The sequence below is a fragment of the Boleophthalmus pectinirostris genome, unplaced genomic scaffold (assembly GCF_026225935.1).
Source record: "Boleophthalmus pectinirostris isolate CB_2022bp ecotype Guang Dong unplaced genomic scaffold, ASM2622593v1 HiC_scaffold_16, whole genome shotgun sequence".
NCBI lineage: Eukaryota > Metazoa > Chordata > Actinopteri > Gobiiformes > Gobiidae > Boleophthalmus > Boleophthalmus pectinirostris.
In genome coordinates, this window is record NW_026571095.1 from 26,006,860 (window position 1) to 26,019,440 (window position 12,581).

The following is a 12,581-nucleotide window of genomic DNA, read 5'->3' on the forward strand; positions in this document are numbered from 1 at the left end:
GTAGTAGTAGTAGTAGTAGTAGCAGCAGCAGCATCTGCAGCAGCAACAGCAGTAGTAGTAATAATAGTAGTAAGTAGTAGTAGTAGTAGTAGTAGTAGTAGTAGTAGTAGTAGTAGTAGTAATAATAGTAGTAGTAGCAGCAGCAGCAGCAGTAGCAATAATAGTAGTAGTAAGAGTAGTAGTAGTAGTAGTAGTAGTAGTAGTAGTAGCAGCAGCAAGTAGTAGTAATAATAGTAGTAGTAGCAGCAATATTAGAAGTAGCAGTAGTATTAGTAAGAGCAGCAGCAGCAGCAGTAGTAGTAGTAATAATAGTAGTAATTGTAGTAGTAGTGAAGTAGTAAAAACTAGATTTAAATTAAAAAACAAAAATTTCAAACTCAAGTTCAATACTGAGAAATAGACTCAATATTCAACACTTATTCTGATACCACGATGATGAGTAAAAAACAAACAAACAAACAAAAATCACTCTTTCTTTAGACAATATTCTAACTAATTCATTTCTATCCTGGGAATGTGACACTTTTTGTATCGATGTAGTTTCAATACTAGTTTTAGCATTGTTTAGTATCAGATTTTTGTTACTTTTGACAGCTCTACCTGGACTATTACACATTATTTTACAATGGCTCCAAATGCTATAACATGAAGATGGCTCCGGCCCAAGAGGGAGATTAAAATACGTCTCTCCCCATTCACCCATATCCAGGAATATATAGATCCAGACCGGGCTTAAGTGCCGCTCCAATGTTGCTCAGGGGAAACTTGCAAATCTATTTTAGGTTTGTTAAAGATTTTCTGTCTTCTGTCGTAAAGTAATAGGCTAGGTGTTTTAAGATAGCCAGCATATTTAAAAAGGGATAGTTCAACTTTTCTATGGGGTTACTTAAGGTAGACTACTGCATAGATGAATAAATTATACACGGATTGTTGTCAATGCCCCTCACAGCAAGGTAACAATCATTGGAAAACTTGTACGGGGCGCCGGTTGGGACAAAACAGTGCGCGCAGCTTTGTAATATTAGTAATAACAAATATACAGTGGATACTTTTTACTCTTTCTTCATTATATTTGAGAGCAGGTATCTGTACTTTCTACTGCACTACGTTTGCAAACAGGACTGAAAAGTAAAAGTATTTCCATCGTCTAAGCAAACGAAAATATACAAATAAAGGCAGCTATAAATAAATGTATTTAATAGTTTCTGTTGAACAAAAGTCAGCACAAATCTGAAGTTTTATTAGTATTATTTATCTAAAATCAGCACAAAATACTTTAAAGTACGTTTTTAAACAGGTATTTAAACACTTTTACTTAGAGTTTTCAGGTGATACTTTTACTTTTACTTGAGTTTTTTTTGCTCCACTTTTATTTAAGCAACAATATTGAGTATTTCTTCTCCTTAATTTAATTTTGACTGTCATTTTGGTAATGTTTGCAAGAATAAACTTATTGCAATAAAATGATAAAATTGGTAGACACCCACACAGAAATACAGTCAACAATGAAATTGTATAAGGCTATGTTGGTGTCTACCAATTTTATTATTTTACTGCTATAAGTTTAAGTGTTTTTAATAAAGTCAGTGAGGGAAGAAATATTCAATATTGTTACTTAAATAAAAGTGCAAACTGGAGAAAAAATACTGAATTAACCACAGAAAATGTTGAAATGGGTCTTAAAGAATGATGCAAGATAGATTTTAAAAAATCTTTTAACTTTCACAAACATACCTGTAATTCTCTGTAAAAACTAATTTGCCTTTGAGCCTCACCGAGCACTCCATTTGAAATTTCTCGGGATTGTGACATCATAGATAAAAGCCCTGTGCAGTTTTAAGTTCATAAATCATAGTAAAATCATAAAATCATGCTCATTAACCTTTTAACCTGGACATGTTCCTCATTACGCAGTTGAATTGTTTTTGCTTTTATACTCTAGTACATATAAAAAGCTCAAAAAATATGTATAGACCTTATTTAAAGGAGATAATGGAGATATTATTGGTTTGTGTGCATTAAACATGACATTAAAAAAAAGCAATCTATTCAATTCTATTCATTCAGGTGTTTCCATTGCTTAAAAATACATTGAAAAACATGAATTCGTACAGGCAGTGTCCACAGATCTGACTTGTAACTTGGCCTCATAGTATCAGTTGACATCTAGCCTTTTAAAATGATGCAATGAGTCTTTTTTTTTTTTAAACAAAAACAGGCACATTAATTAAATAAAAGTGATATTATAGTATTGGTAGTAGCCTATTAGTAGCCTAGTAGTGGTATCAGTAGTAGTAGTAGTAGTAGTAGTAGGAGGAGGAGGAGGAGGTGGAGGAGGAGTACTGGTACTAATATACAGTGCAAAGTTTAAAGTACAAGTACAAATGAGGAAATACTTTGTGTAATGGTAAAAGTGATGCTATTGTTTCTGGACATGTTCCTCACTATGCAGTTTGATTGTTTTTGCCGTGGTAATTCCCTCTGCTGCCAGTAGATGGCAAACTGCACCAGATCACAGTAAAATGTTTGTTATTACTGATTATTTTGCATTATAAATCATGCAAAGGGACTGCAGACTATGTTTAAAGGCCAACAACAACACAACTAGTGCATAATCTTTGTCATTTAAAACTGAACTGATAGTTAAAAATCCCATAGTATGACTTTAAACATAGCTTAACATAGCATTTATTCATTATAGTGTGTTTCTATTGCCCCAAAATACAATTCCTTCTTTGAATGTGGCCGACTCTCCACAGATCTGAACTGTAATGAACATTCTAAACAAAGCAATAACATTTCTATAGAGACAAGCAGGTGACGGACCCTTTACACTTGTTCATTTTTAGCCATGAATATTCTTACTAAATTTAATTCATTACAGTCACCTATAGTGTAGTTTTGATATCATGTCTTTGCTGGATTTGCAGATAGTGAAGAGCAGACAGTCATGATGAATTTCAGTCAATAAAGCTTACGTTTGGTTAACATTTCCAGCAAAGACTGAAAAATCAATGGTACATGATATGGGAAAAGAACTTGCAGAGAGAAGCGTTTTAGCATTTTGGTTTATAGACAGACAGTGTTGGAAAGTAACTGAATACATACTCTGAATACTAATTTTGAGTAACTGTAGTCTGGTACAGATATTTTTTCATTTGGTGACATTCAAAATACACTTTACTTTTCTAAAATTAAAGGAATACGTGACAGTAGTTGCACAATACACAATTTAGGCTTCGAACTGCACAAAAGAAGTGAGAAAAAAGTATATAAAGCAGCTCTTGTTGTGAGTGCATGTGCAATTTTTTCTTTGACTGACATATACAAACAAATATAATGCTGTTTTTGTTCCTATGTTGCATCTTTACACTATGATTTAAAAAGTAAAAGTACCCCAAGTATTTAGAATACAATACTCTGACTGGACCATGTAACAAAATAAATTATGGTACAAAATAATACAAATAAAATACATTTTCAAAGTATTCTTCCAGTTACTGCAGACGGAGGGGTGACTTCTATACTCCAGTACATATATACAGCTCAAAAATAATGTATGGACCGTATTTAAAGATGCACTGTGTAGCTTTTCTGGGGTGGGGTCCTTCACCATGGAGAAATTTTTGCTTTGTGTGCTTCCCATCCACAGTATGTCATTAAACATAACTTTAAACTAAAAATATCTATTCAGTTACAGGTGTTTGCATTGCTTTAAAATACATTGAAAAACATGCTTTCTTATGGGCGGTGCCCACAGATCTGACTTGTAACTTGTAACTTGGCCTAGTAGAATCAATTGACATCTAGCCTTATAAAATGATGCAATGGGTCTTTTTTTTTTAAAACAAAACAAACAAAAAAGAGACACATTAATAATATAAAAGTGATATTATCATAGGAGGAAAATGAAGAAATTGTAGTAGTAGTATTATTAGTAGCTTAGTAGTGGTATTAGTAATAGTAGTAGTAGGAGTATTATTAGTAATGTACAGTACAAAGTTTAAGGTACGAGTACAAAAAAGGAAATACTTTGTGTAATGGTAAAAGTGATGCTACTGTAGGCAGAAATAGTAGTTGTAATAGTATTAGTCGTATTAGTAGTAGTAGTAGAATTAGTAGTTGTATTTTTTTTTATTGAAAGAAACTAAAACAAAAATAGACAAAAAAATAAAATAAAATAAACCCCTCCCATGCTCCCCTCCCTTCATCCTGAATGTTCTGACTACAGCTGAGCTTAGTTGTCAGCAAACATACAGTCCCTTTGTGCCCATTACTAACAGTTCTTATTTACTGTAGCATTCCTAAAGTCTTTGCAGGATTTGCAGGTAGTGAATAGAAGACAGTTGTGATGAATTTCAGTCAATAAAGCTTATATTATGTTAACATTTCCAGCATATAGACTTAAAATCAATCATGGATAACTGATATGGGAAAATAACTTGCATAGAGAAGTAATTTCAGTACTGGAGAAGATCTGTGATTTTAATACTAAGTTTTTTTTTGTGTGAAAATGTGTACCCCTTGATTGCACCTAAAAATTCTGTCCATAAATACAATGAACAGAGTCGGTGACAAAGGGCAGCCTTGACAGAGTCCAACATGCACCCGGAACACGTCTGACTTATTGCTGGCAATGCGAACACAGCTCCTGCTCCAGTCATACAAGGACCGGACTGCCCTTAGCAAAGGGCTACGGACCCCATACTCCCAGATCACCCCCCACGAGGAACATTTTCAGTCCAAGTTCAAGTTCCCATGATCCCTCAAGCACCTGATGGAGAGTAACAGCTGGTTATTGTCCGCGACTGGGACAAAACCACACTGCTCCTCCTGGATCTGAGGTTCAACTATTGATCGGATTCTCCTTCTACCGGGGAGGCTGAGGAGTGTGATCCCCCCTGTAGTTGGAACTCACCCTCTGGTCCCCCTTCTTAAACAGAGGCACCACCACCCCGGTCTGCCAATTCAAAAGCACTGTCCCCGACCTCCACGTGATGCTGCAGAGACGAGTCAACCAAGACAGACCCACAACATCCAGAGACTTAAGATACTCGGGACAGATTTCATCCACCCCCAGAGCCTTGTCACCGAGGATCTGTAACCACCTCAGTGACTTCAGCCAAGGTGATGGGTGAGTTCACTTCTGACAGTGAGATCGAGGAGTACCTTAAAGTATTCCTTCCACCGTCCCACAACACCCTCAGTTGAAGTTAGCAGCTCTCCCCTTTGAGGCTTGGGACAGTTTGCCAGAAATTCTTTGCGGCTGACTGATAGTCCTCTTCCATGGCCTCTTTGAACTCCTCCCAGCCCCCTGTTTTTACCTCCGTGACTCTCAGCTGCCTCAGGAGTCCCACAAGCCTACAAGACTCCATAAGACTTACATCAGAGACCTTGCGACATGGTCCACTCTGACTATGTTCCCAGTCTCCCCCGGGGTTTGGGAGAAGCTTTCCTGAAGGTGTGAGTTGAAGATCCTACCGAGTGAGGGCTCCTCCAGACGTTCCCAACAGACCCTCCTGATACACTTGGGTCTGCCAAGTCTTTCTGGCGTCCTCCTCTGCCATCATACATAGTTGAAAAAGCACACTACATTACAGTACTTGTGTTACTAGGAAGAACTACAGTGGCCACTTTCCAGCTTCTATATATTTTGTGCTGTTAACACAAGAAAATGCATTTGGTCCAAGCCCAGAATTGCAGCCAAGAGTTATATAGTCTCTCACGACCGTGTAACTGTCCAGAAGTCCTGTCTTTATAAAACACATTCATACATTTTACAATTTCCACTTGCCAATTTCTAAATTATTAAACATATTATGACAATTTTCTCACCGATAATCTCTAGACCTTTGGCTATTACGACTTGGCTTTCTACACTGCAAATCCCAGGGTGTGTTTAAACAAATGTAAAAGATTCATATTTACACAGATCTCATTTATTATAGACAGGAGTGGACCGAGGGTGGACACTGGTTGCATAATGATCTTTTTGCGTTGGGAAATAGTAACTGTGAACCGTGACTGAGAGCTGTATTGACTTAATAGAGATACTCCCCTTAAAGAGACATTATCCACACTGGGCAAAGTCTATTTAAGTCGACCGGGGTTATTGAAACCAGCTCATAAGGAAGACTCCAGCTGGTATGTACACAGGGTTTTGTATGGAATATAGCAATGCATTTATGTATAGAAAATCAGTAGGGCTGTTTCACTGCATAGTGCTAAATATTAAGCAAATAATACAAACTAATTAATGTACTACTACAGCAGAAGTGGGTAGAGTAGCACATAATTGCACTTGAGTAAGAGTAACGTTACTTCAGAATAATAATACTTAGAAGTACAAAGTAGTGGTCCAAGAAATTTTAAAAAGAAGTATTTGGGAGGAAGTACTACTCAAGTAAGAGTAACTTAAAGAGTAACTGATTTATAATTTGAAGTGAATGTAATTTGAAGAACAAAACTTTAAATAATGCACAAAATTTAGTAAGGATAGACACAAAAATTAGAAATACTACATTATATCTGAAGGAGTGATCCAAGTAACTGAAAACTACCCACCTACTACTAGTTTTAATATAAGTAATTATTTTGATTGTGCGTTAGTCATTGTATTTCAAGAACAGAGTTTATGCACATATTACGTTTCCTCACACGTGTTTGGTTTTGCATTAATTTTCTGGAGACTGATCCTATGATTACTGATTACTAGCCTAACCTTAAAAGGATCTATATTACACAAAATTGACTTTTGTGAGCTTTCAGTCATGTTATAATGTTGTTATGTCATCACAAACATATCTGGAGTTGCATTTTGTTTCATTCACACATGTTTGAGTAACCCTTTGTTATTAGTCGTCTGCATCTCTAAAGCTCAAAATCCGTTCCACCTTGTGATGTCAGCTAATAGCTCCATTTGTACCTTTTTGATTGGCAATTCCTGGACTGAAATCAATCATCTAAATGATTTTAGTGAAGGTGTATGGAGTTTAAAAACACAGTGGAGCACTTCCTGTATTATCACATGACATCACAAGGTGAAACAGAGTGTCTTGAACATGTGTGAATGAAACAGACACAACAGCTCCAGGTCTGTTTGTGATGAGGAAACATTATAACATTAGACCAGAAAATAGCACAATATAGGCTCTTTAATCTAAGCATGAACATAAATTAACCCATATCTTAACTTTAAACCCACAATGTGATAAATACCTGCTAAACAACAAACAAACAAACAAACAATCCAAAATCTAGTTTCATGTTTTTTGGGGTTTTTTGGAGACAGTTGACATTGTGAAAAGGGGGTAAAGGGTGTGGACTGTACCAGTTTAGAAGAGCTGGTCTAAAAAGATAACTGACTGTATTGTTGTTACTCTCTCTACCTCTTCTGTGTTTCTCTCTCTCTTTCCCCCCTTCTTCTCTGTCTGTCTCTCTCCTCTTCTCTATCTGTCTGTCTCTCTCTTTCTCCCCCTCTTCTCTGTCTCTCTCTCTTTCTCCTCCTCTTCTCTATCTTTCTGTCTGTCTGTTTCTATCTCTCTATCTCTCTACCTCTCTTTTTCTCCTTATCTCTTCTGTGTCACCCTCCTCTCTCTATCTCCCTCTTCTTCTCTTCTCTTCTCCCCTCCCACGCTCCCTTTCTCCCCTTTCTCTCCCTCTGTCTACCCCCTTGTTCCCCCTACCACTCTCTCTCATCCTCCTCTTCTCTCCTGCCCCTCTTCTCTCTTCTTTCTATCTCCTCCTTTCTACCTCTCTCTGTCTCTCTATGTCTGTCTGTCTTTCTCTTTACAGATTTGACCATGAAGCTGTTAGTATTTGCGCTCGCCGTTGCCGTGCTGTTTACAGTGGGTGAGTCTGTCACTGATTCTCCAATGAACAAACTGTGTCTGAGCCACACGAGAGAACATAAGAACAATACTGAGAGACGAGACGGAGTCTGTACTCAGCTCCTGGAAACATGACATCAAGTACCAGGTGTTGGCTTAGAAGAAAATATAAGACAATGGCCTGGCTTTAGTATTTTAGTACTTGTGTTTTTGCACATCTCTCCTCTTCCGGGTTGAAAATGTGTTTGTGTTTGTGCAGGAGAGGGTCTGGACTGTCACAGGTGTGTGCCCAGACGTGCAGGGGAGGATTGCGAGCTCACCGTGGAGACGTGTAAACCAGGGAAGGACGGCTGTGCGGCTGCGAGGTTCACCAGAGCTCCATGTGAGGGACGCCACTCTGATCTGAGTCTTGTAACTAGTGTGAAGTGTGAAAAAAGTGTGAAAAAAATACCACAAAATCAAGATAAGTGATAAGATAAGTCAAGATACGTGATTGGTCTAACCAGTATCCACGCTTCAAACTCCGCCTCTTCAGCCAAGTGTTAAAGAAAAGAGTAACCCTGCGTTTTATTATCTTCCGACTCCCACTTGGACCTCGGATTTGACGTCATGTCCGAGCTTGAAGTGTATTATTATGTTTTGCGTGTTGGACTCCGTAGATGATGATTATGATTATTCCCTCATATTATGAAAACGCTGCCACTTTAATTAATTTGCACTTCATTTTATGTTTTGATTTCTCTTCCGTTACAACATTAGGGACGTTAACGCTCGTTAAATAAAGTATTTGTTCAATATTGGCCTCACCACAACAACAAATACCAAACCCACAGGCAGTGATACGGACGCGGTAAAGTACTGCAGTGAGACGAGTGACTGAAATTGTCATTAAATCACCAAAGCATCCAAACACAATGGAAACAGTTCATATTTACACGTCACAGTGGATTCTGACTCGGAATCCTTGCTCGGTCTACTTTTTCCGCCACTGAGATCCGAGTTTTGCCATCCCAGGAAAAGGGGCGTGTCATGCGTGTTGCTAGGAAACTTCCTCGGAAAACCGATTCAGAAAGATAATCAAACGCAGGAGAGAGGAAGAGAAGAGGGCGGGGTCTAGAAGTATAAAATACACTGGGATTGGTCTAACAGATGTCCACACTTCAAACTCCGCCCCCTGCCGCCAGGTGTTTATAGTCAGAAACAAATCAAGGCAGTACTGCGTGATGTCACATAGTACTTGAAATTGCATTGGCCACTGAAGGCAACACACACTTGGATTTAGATATTTTTGACCAGAAAACTGCAGATTTAACCAGGTTTCCACTAAATTTACTAAAAAGGACAAGGGACATAGTGCATTAAAACACCATGTACACAGTGTAGTAGAAAAAACAAAACAAAACGTGGCATTTGTGCTTAGAGACATGGGACAGATCAGTATTTTGTAAAAGGGTCTATTACAGGGGTGGGCAAGTATTTTTTCCATGGGGCCACATGAGAAACAGAAAATATTGTGGAGCGCCGGGCCTCAATTCTGCAAAATATTCATTGTATTTCTTCATAAAAAGCAGTAAATGGCACTGTTTTGACAAGCTGGTATGACTGGTAAGAGTCCAGTGAGATTCATTTGGTCTTCCAATATTCTATGTTATTAGGTTCTTTTTTTCAGACCTAGAGTGTTATTTCATACCTGACAGTTTCGACTGCTCACTAGCGTCTTCCTCCGTTGTAAGAACATTGTATGACAGAACCAACATCATAACAGATGAACAAGACAAACAGGAAGAAGACAGACACATTCACAATGTGCTAAGGCAATGCCAATACCCAAAATGGGCAATAAACAAAGGGAAACAACAGGTTAAGGAGAAAGAAAAACAGAACCAAAGAAACAAAAACAAAACAGAAAAAATGAGCACAGGCATGGTAACATTACCATACATCAGGGGCATAACAGAAAAAGTACAGAGGGCAATGAAAAAACACAATATCAACACACCAGTAAAACCGTACAGAAAACTCAGACAAATACTCGTTCACCCAAAAGACAAAATAGAACCGGAGCATAAATGTAATGTAATATACGAAATACCCTGCATGTCCTGCAATAAAACATACATCGGGGAAACAGGGAGGGCGTTCAGTACACGAAAAAAGGAACATAGAACAGAATGCGAGAAGGAAACAGCGAAGGCGTGCACACGAGCAACGAAACACAAAGCAGAACAGGAACAACTCAAATCGGCCATTTCTGACCATTGCAAAAGAGAGAACCACGTTATGGACTGGGATGGAGCAAACATCATTGGGACAGAGGAAAACAAACATCGCCGCTGGATTAAAGAAGCAATCGAAATAAGGAAACGTGCCCACAGGACTGTAAACCGGGACGAGGGGGCTTTTTTACTCTCACACACCTGGGATGCTGTCCTGAGGAAGTCGGACTGCAGATGGCGCTGTCGTCCTGCCTCCACCGGTAGGAAGACAGCGCCAAAACCTGTTTAAATCAGCTGACTGGACACGTCACAGCAACATCACGTGACTCTGAGGAAGACGCTAGTGAGCAGTCGAAACTGTCAGATATGAAATAACACTCTAGGTCTGAAAAAAAGAACCTAATAACATATGACTGGTAAGAGTTTATGTTATGACTAAGCAATGAAAAAATGAGGTTGCCTTACAAAGAAAATTCATTAATAAAGCTTCTAAAATAAAAGCAATGCAGCTTTTGTCCATGCATGAGGCAAAATTATAACAAATGTTTATTTTGTAATTCCAAATGATCTTAAATGGGCCAGTTAGACTCAACCAAAGGGCCATATGTGGCTCTGGAGCTGTACAATGCCCAGGACTGGTCTATTAGAAACTACTACAAATACTTCAATAGAGAAGAGACATGTCAAGATACTTCGATTATGGAGTAGCAAACAGGAGTAAGGGTACTGAGAACGGACCAAAGTATGCAGCTCAATCTGGATGTCTATTTGAATACTAAAAAATATTTTGGCAATTAGCTATATGATTTTGAGTCATTTAAAGCTGCATTCTGTAACTTTTTCTACGGAGATGTCATTACTCTGCCTGGAATATTCCACAGTATGATTTAAGACTGCTTTACATTACATTTATGCAATTACTGTTGTTTTTCTGCTCAAAAATACGTCAAAAAACAGGTATTCTTACTGTGAACGGGGTCGCCTCTCCACAGATCTGACCTGTAATGTGGTCTGGTTTAGTCTCCATGAAGATAGGAAGGCTTAATACAATAGTGTGAAACGTTCCAGACAAAGCAATCTCCATGGAAAAAAGTATTTGATGGACCCTCCACCAGAAAAGTTACACAATGTACCTTTAAATAAAAGAGGAAGGGAAGGAAGAGATGTTGTTGCTTATAGCCTACAATTCAGATCTGTGGAGAGGCAAGCCCACTCACAGCATGCTGCATATTTACTTAATTTGTACTAAAGTTACCAGAAAGTTACTAGGAACAGGATTTAGTGTTTAGTTCCTCTTTAAAAAGCTGGTATTAAAATGTCATTTCTTCCACAGTACGAATTATTTCCTTTTCTCCTGTTACAGTTGGTCAGTACCAGAAATGCATGGCTCTGAAAGACTGTGAAATGCTCAAGCTGAACGCCTACATCGATATTAAATGCTGTGGCGACGATTTGTGCAACACCTTTTAGAAGCCCATTCTAAAAAGAGTTCCACTAAAAGCAGCTTTGGAGGTGACCCAGCAGACAGGTGCGAGCGGAGCCGGGTCCAACGCTTCTCTGCATACACAATGTCCAGACCGCAATGAGAAATAAAGACGAGAAAATGCATGTGTTTAATGTGTTCATATTTTTTGGGGTCAGTTTTATAATGTGGTGTGGGTACCTTGTCCTATAGACCTACACTCACTGGTAGAATTTAACCAGAGGTGGGTAGAGTTGCCAAAATGAGCATTACTATGTGCTTTACTTACCGCATTTTTCAGACAATAAGGCACACCGGATTATAAGGTGCAATATCAATAATGTTGAATTCTCTCATCAATTTTCATACATAAGGCGCACCAGATTATAAAGCACATTAAGCAAAACAAACAGGCGACACTTGAGACTGATCCTTTAGTCCAGGCATCCACGATCCATTGGCAGATCGTGGCGTAATTCACCCGGTGTTGACTCCTTGTTTTGGTGAATGTGTATTATGAATGTCAATGTGGGTGGATCATTGAAGTTTGTTTTTTTATTTCCAATGATGAGGACTCAAATATACACTGAGTAATAATGTGTTTAATGCAGGTTTACGTACATTTGTTTACATTTTACAGAAATAAAACTTAAAGCCACATGGCTCATTTGCATAAACTATAAGCGTCGAAAAAACAGCTTGCTCGATGTGCCCTGATGCGTTCAGCTTCTGTCGGACTAAAGGACACGACTCACTTACTCCGCGAGGCTCCTGATTACGGCTCCGACAATTCATCAAGCCGTGTGGCTTTGTAGCTTACCATAGTCGTAGTAAAACATTTTGACAGACTTTTGAGTGCCGTGTAACACATAAAATCAGTTCGAGGTCTGTAAGCACAACTAGATTTTTGAGAAAATGAAAGGATTTTAAGTGTGTCTTAAAGTCTGAAAAATACGGTACTAAATAATATTACTCAAGCAGAAGTAGGGTCCAGAATACACACTTCTACAATAGGCTCTATTCACAGTTCACAAACCAGGAAGATGTTTGGAAACATGCAATGACAACTTCCAC

General features: G+C 38.3%; 1 protein-coding gene across 1 annotated transcript; it reads left to right on the forward strand.

Moving 5' to 3' along the window:
* The first annotated feature begins 6,006 nt into the window (after positions 1-6,006).
* ly97.3 (lymphocyte antigen 97, tandem duplicate 3) lies at positions 6,007-11,653 on the forward strand. Its single transcript, XM_020917370.2, has 4 exons — positions 6,007-6,144; positions 7,795-7,851; positions 8,089-8,211; positions 11,409-11,653. The coding sequence occupies exons 2-4, from the start codon at positions 7,803-7,805 to the stop codon at positions 11,513-11,515; spliced, it is 279 nt and encodes a 92-aa protein (XP_020773029.1). The 5' UTR covers positions 6,007-6,144; positions 7,795-7,802; the 3' UTR covers positions 11,516-11,653.
* The last annotated feature ends 928 nt before the right edge of the window (positions 11,654-12,581 follow it).

Excerpts from the sequence above, each read along its gene's own strand:
- ly97.3 (XM_020917370.2), top strand. The coding sequence starts at position 7,803 with ATGAAGCTGTTAGTATTTGCGCTCGCCGTTGCCGTGCTGTTTACAGTG. Across the intron at positions 7,852-8,088 it reads TGCCGTGCTGTTTACAGTGG|GAGAGGGTCTGGACTGTCAC; the intron begins GTGAGTCTGTCA and ends GTGTTTGTGCAG. Across the intron at positions 8,212-11,408 it reads GAGGTTCACCAGAGCTCCAT|TTGGTCAGTACCAGAAATGC; the intron begins GTGAGGGACGCC and ends CTCCTGTTACAG.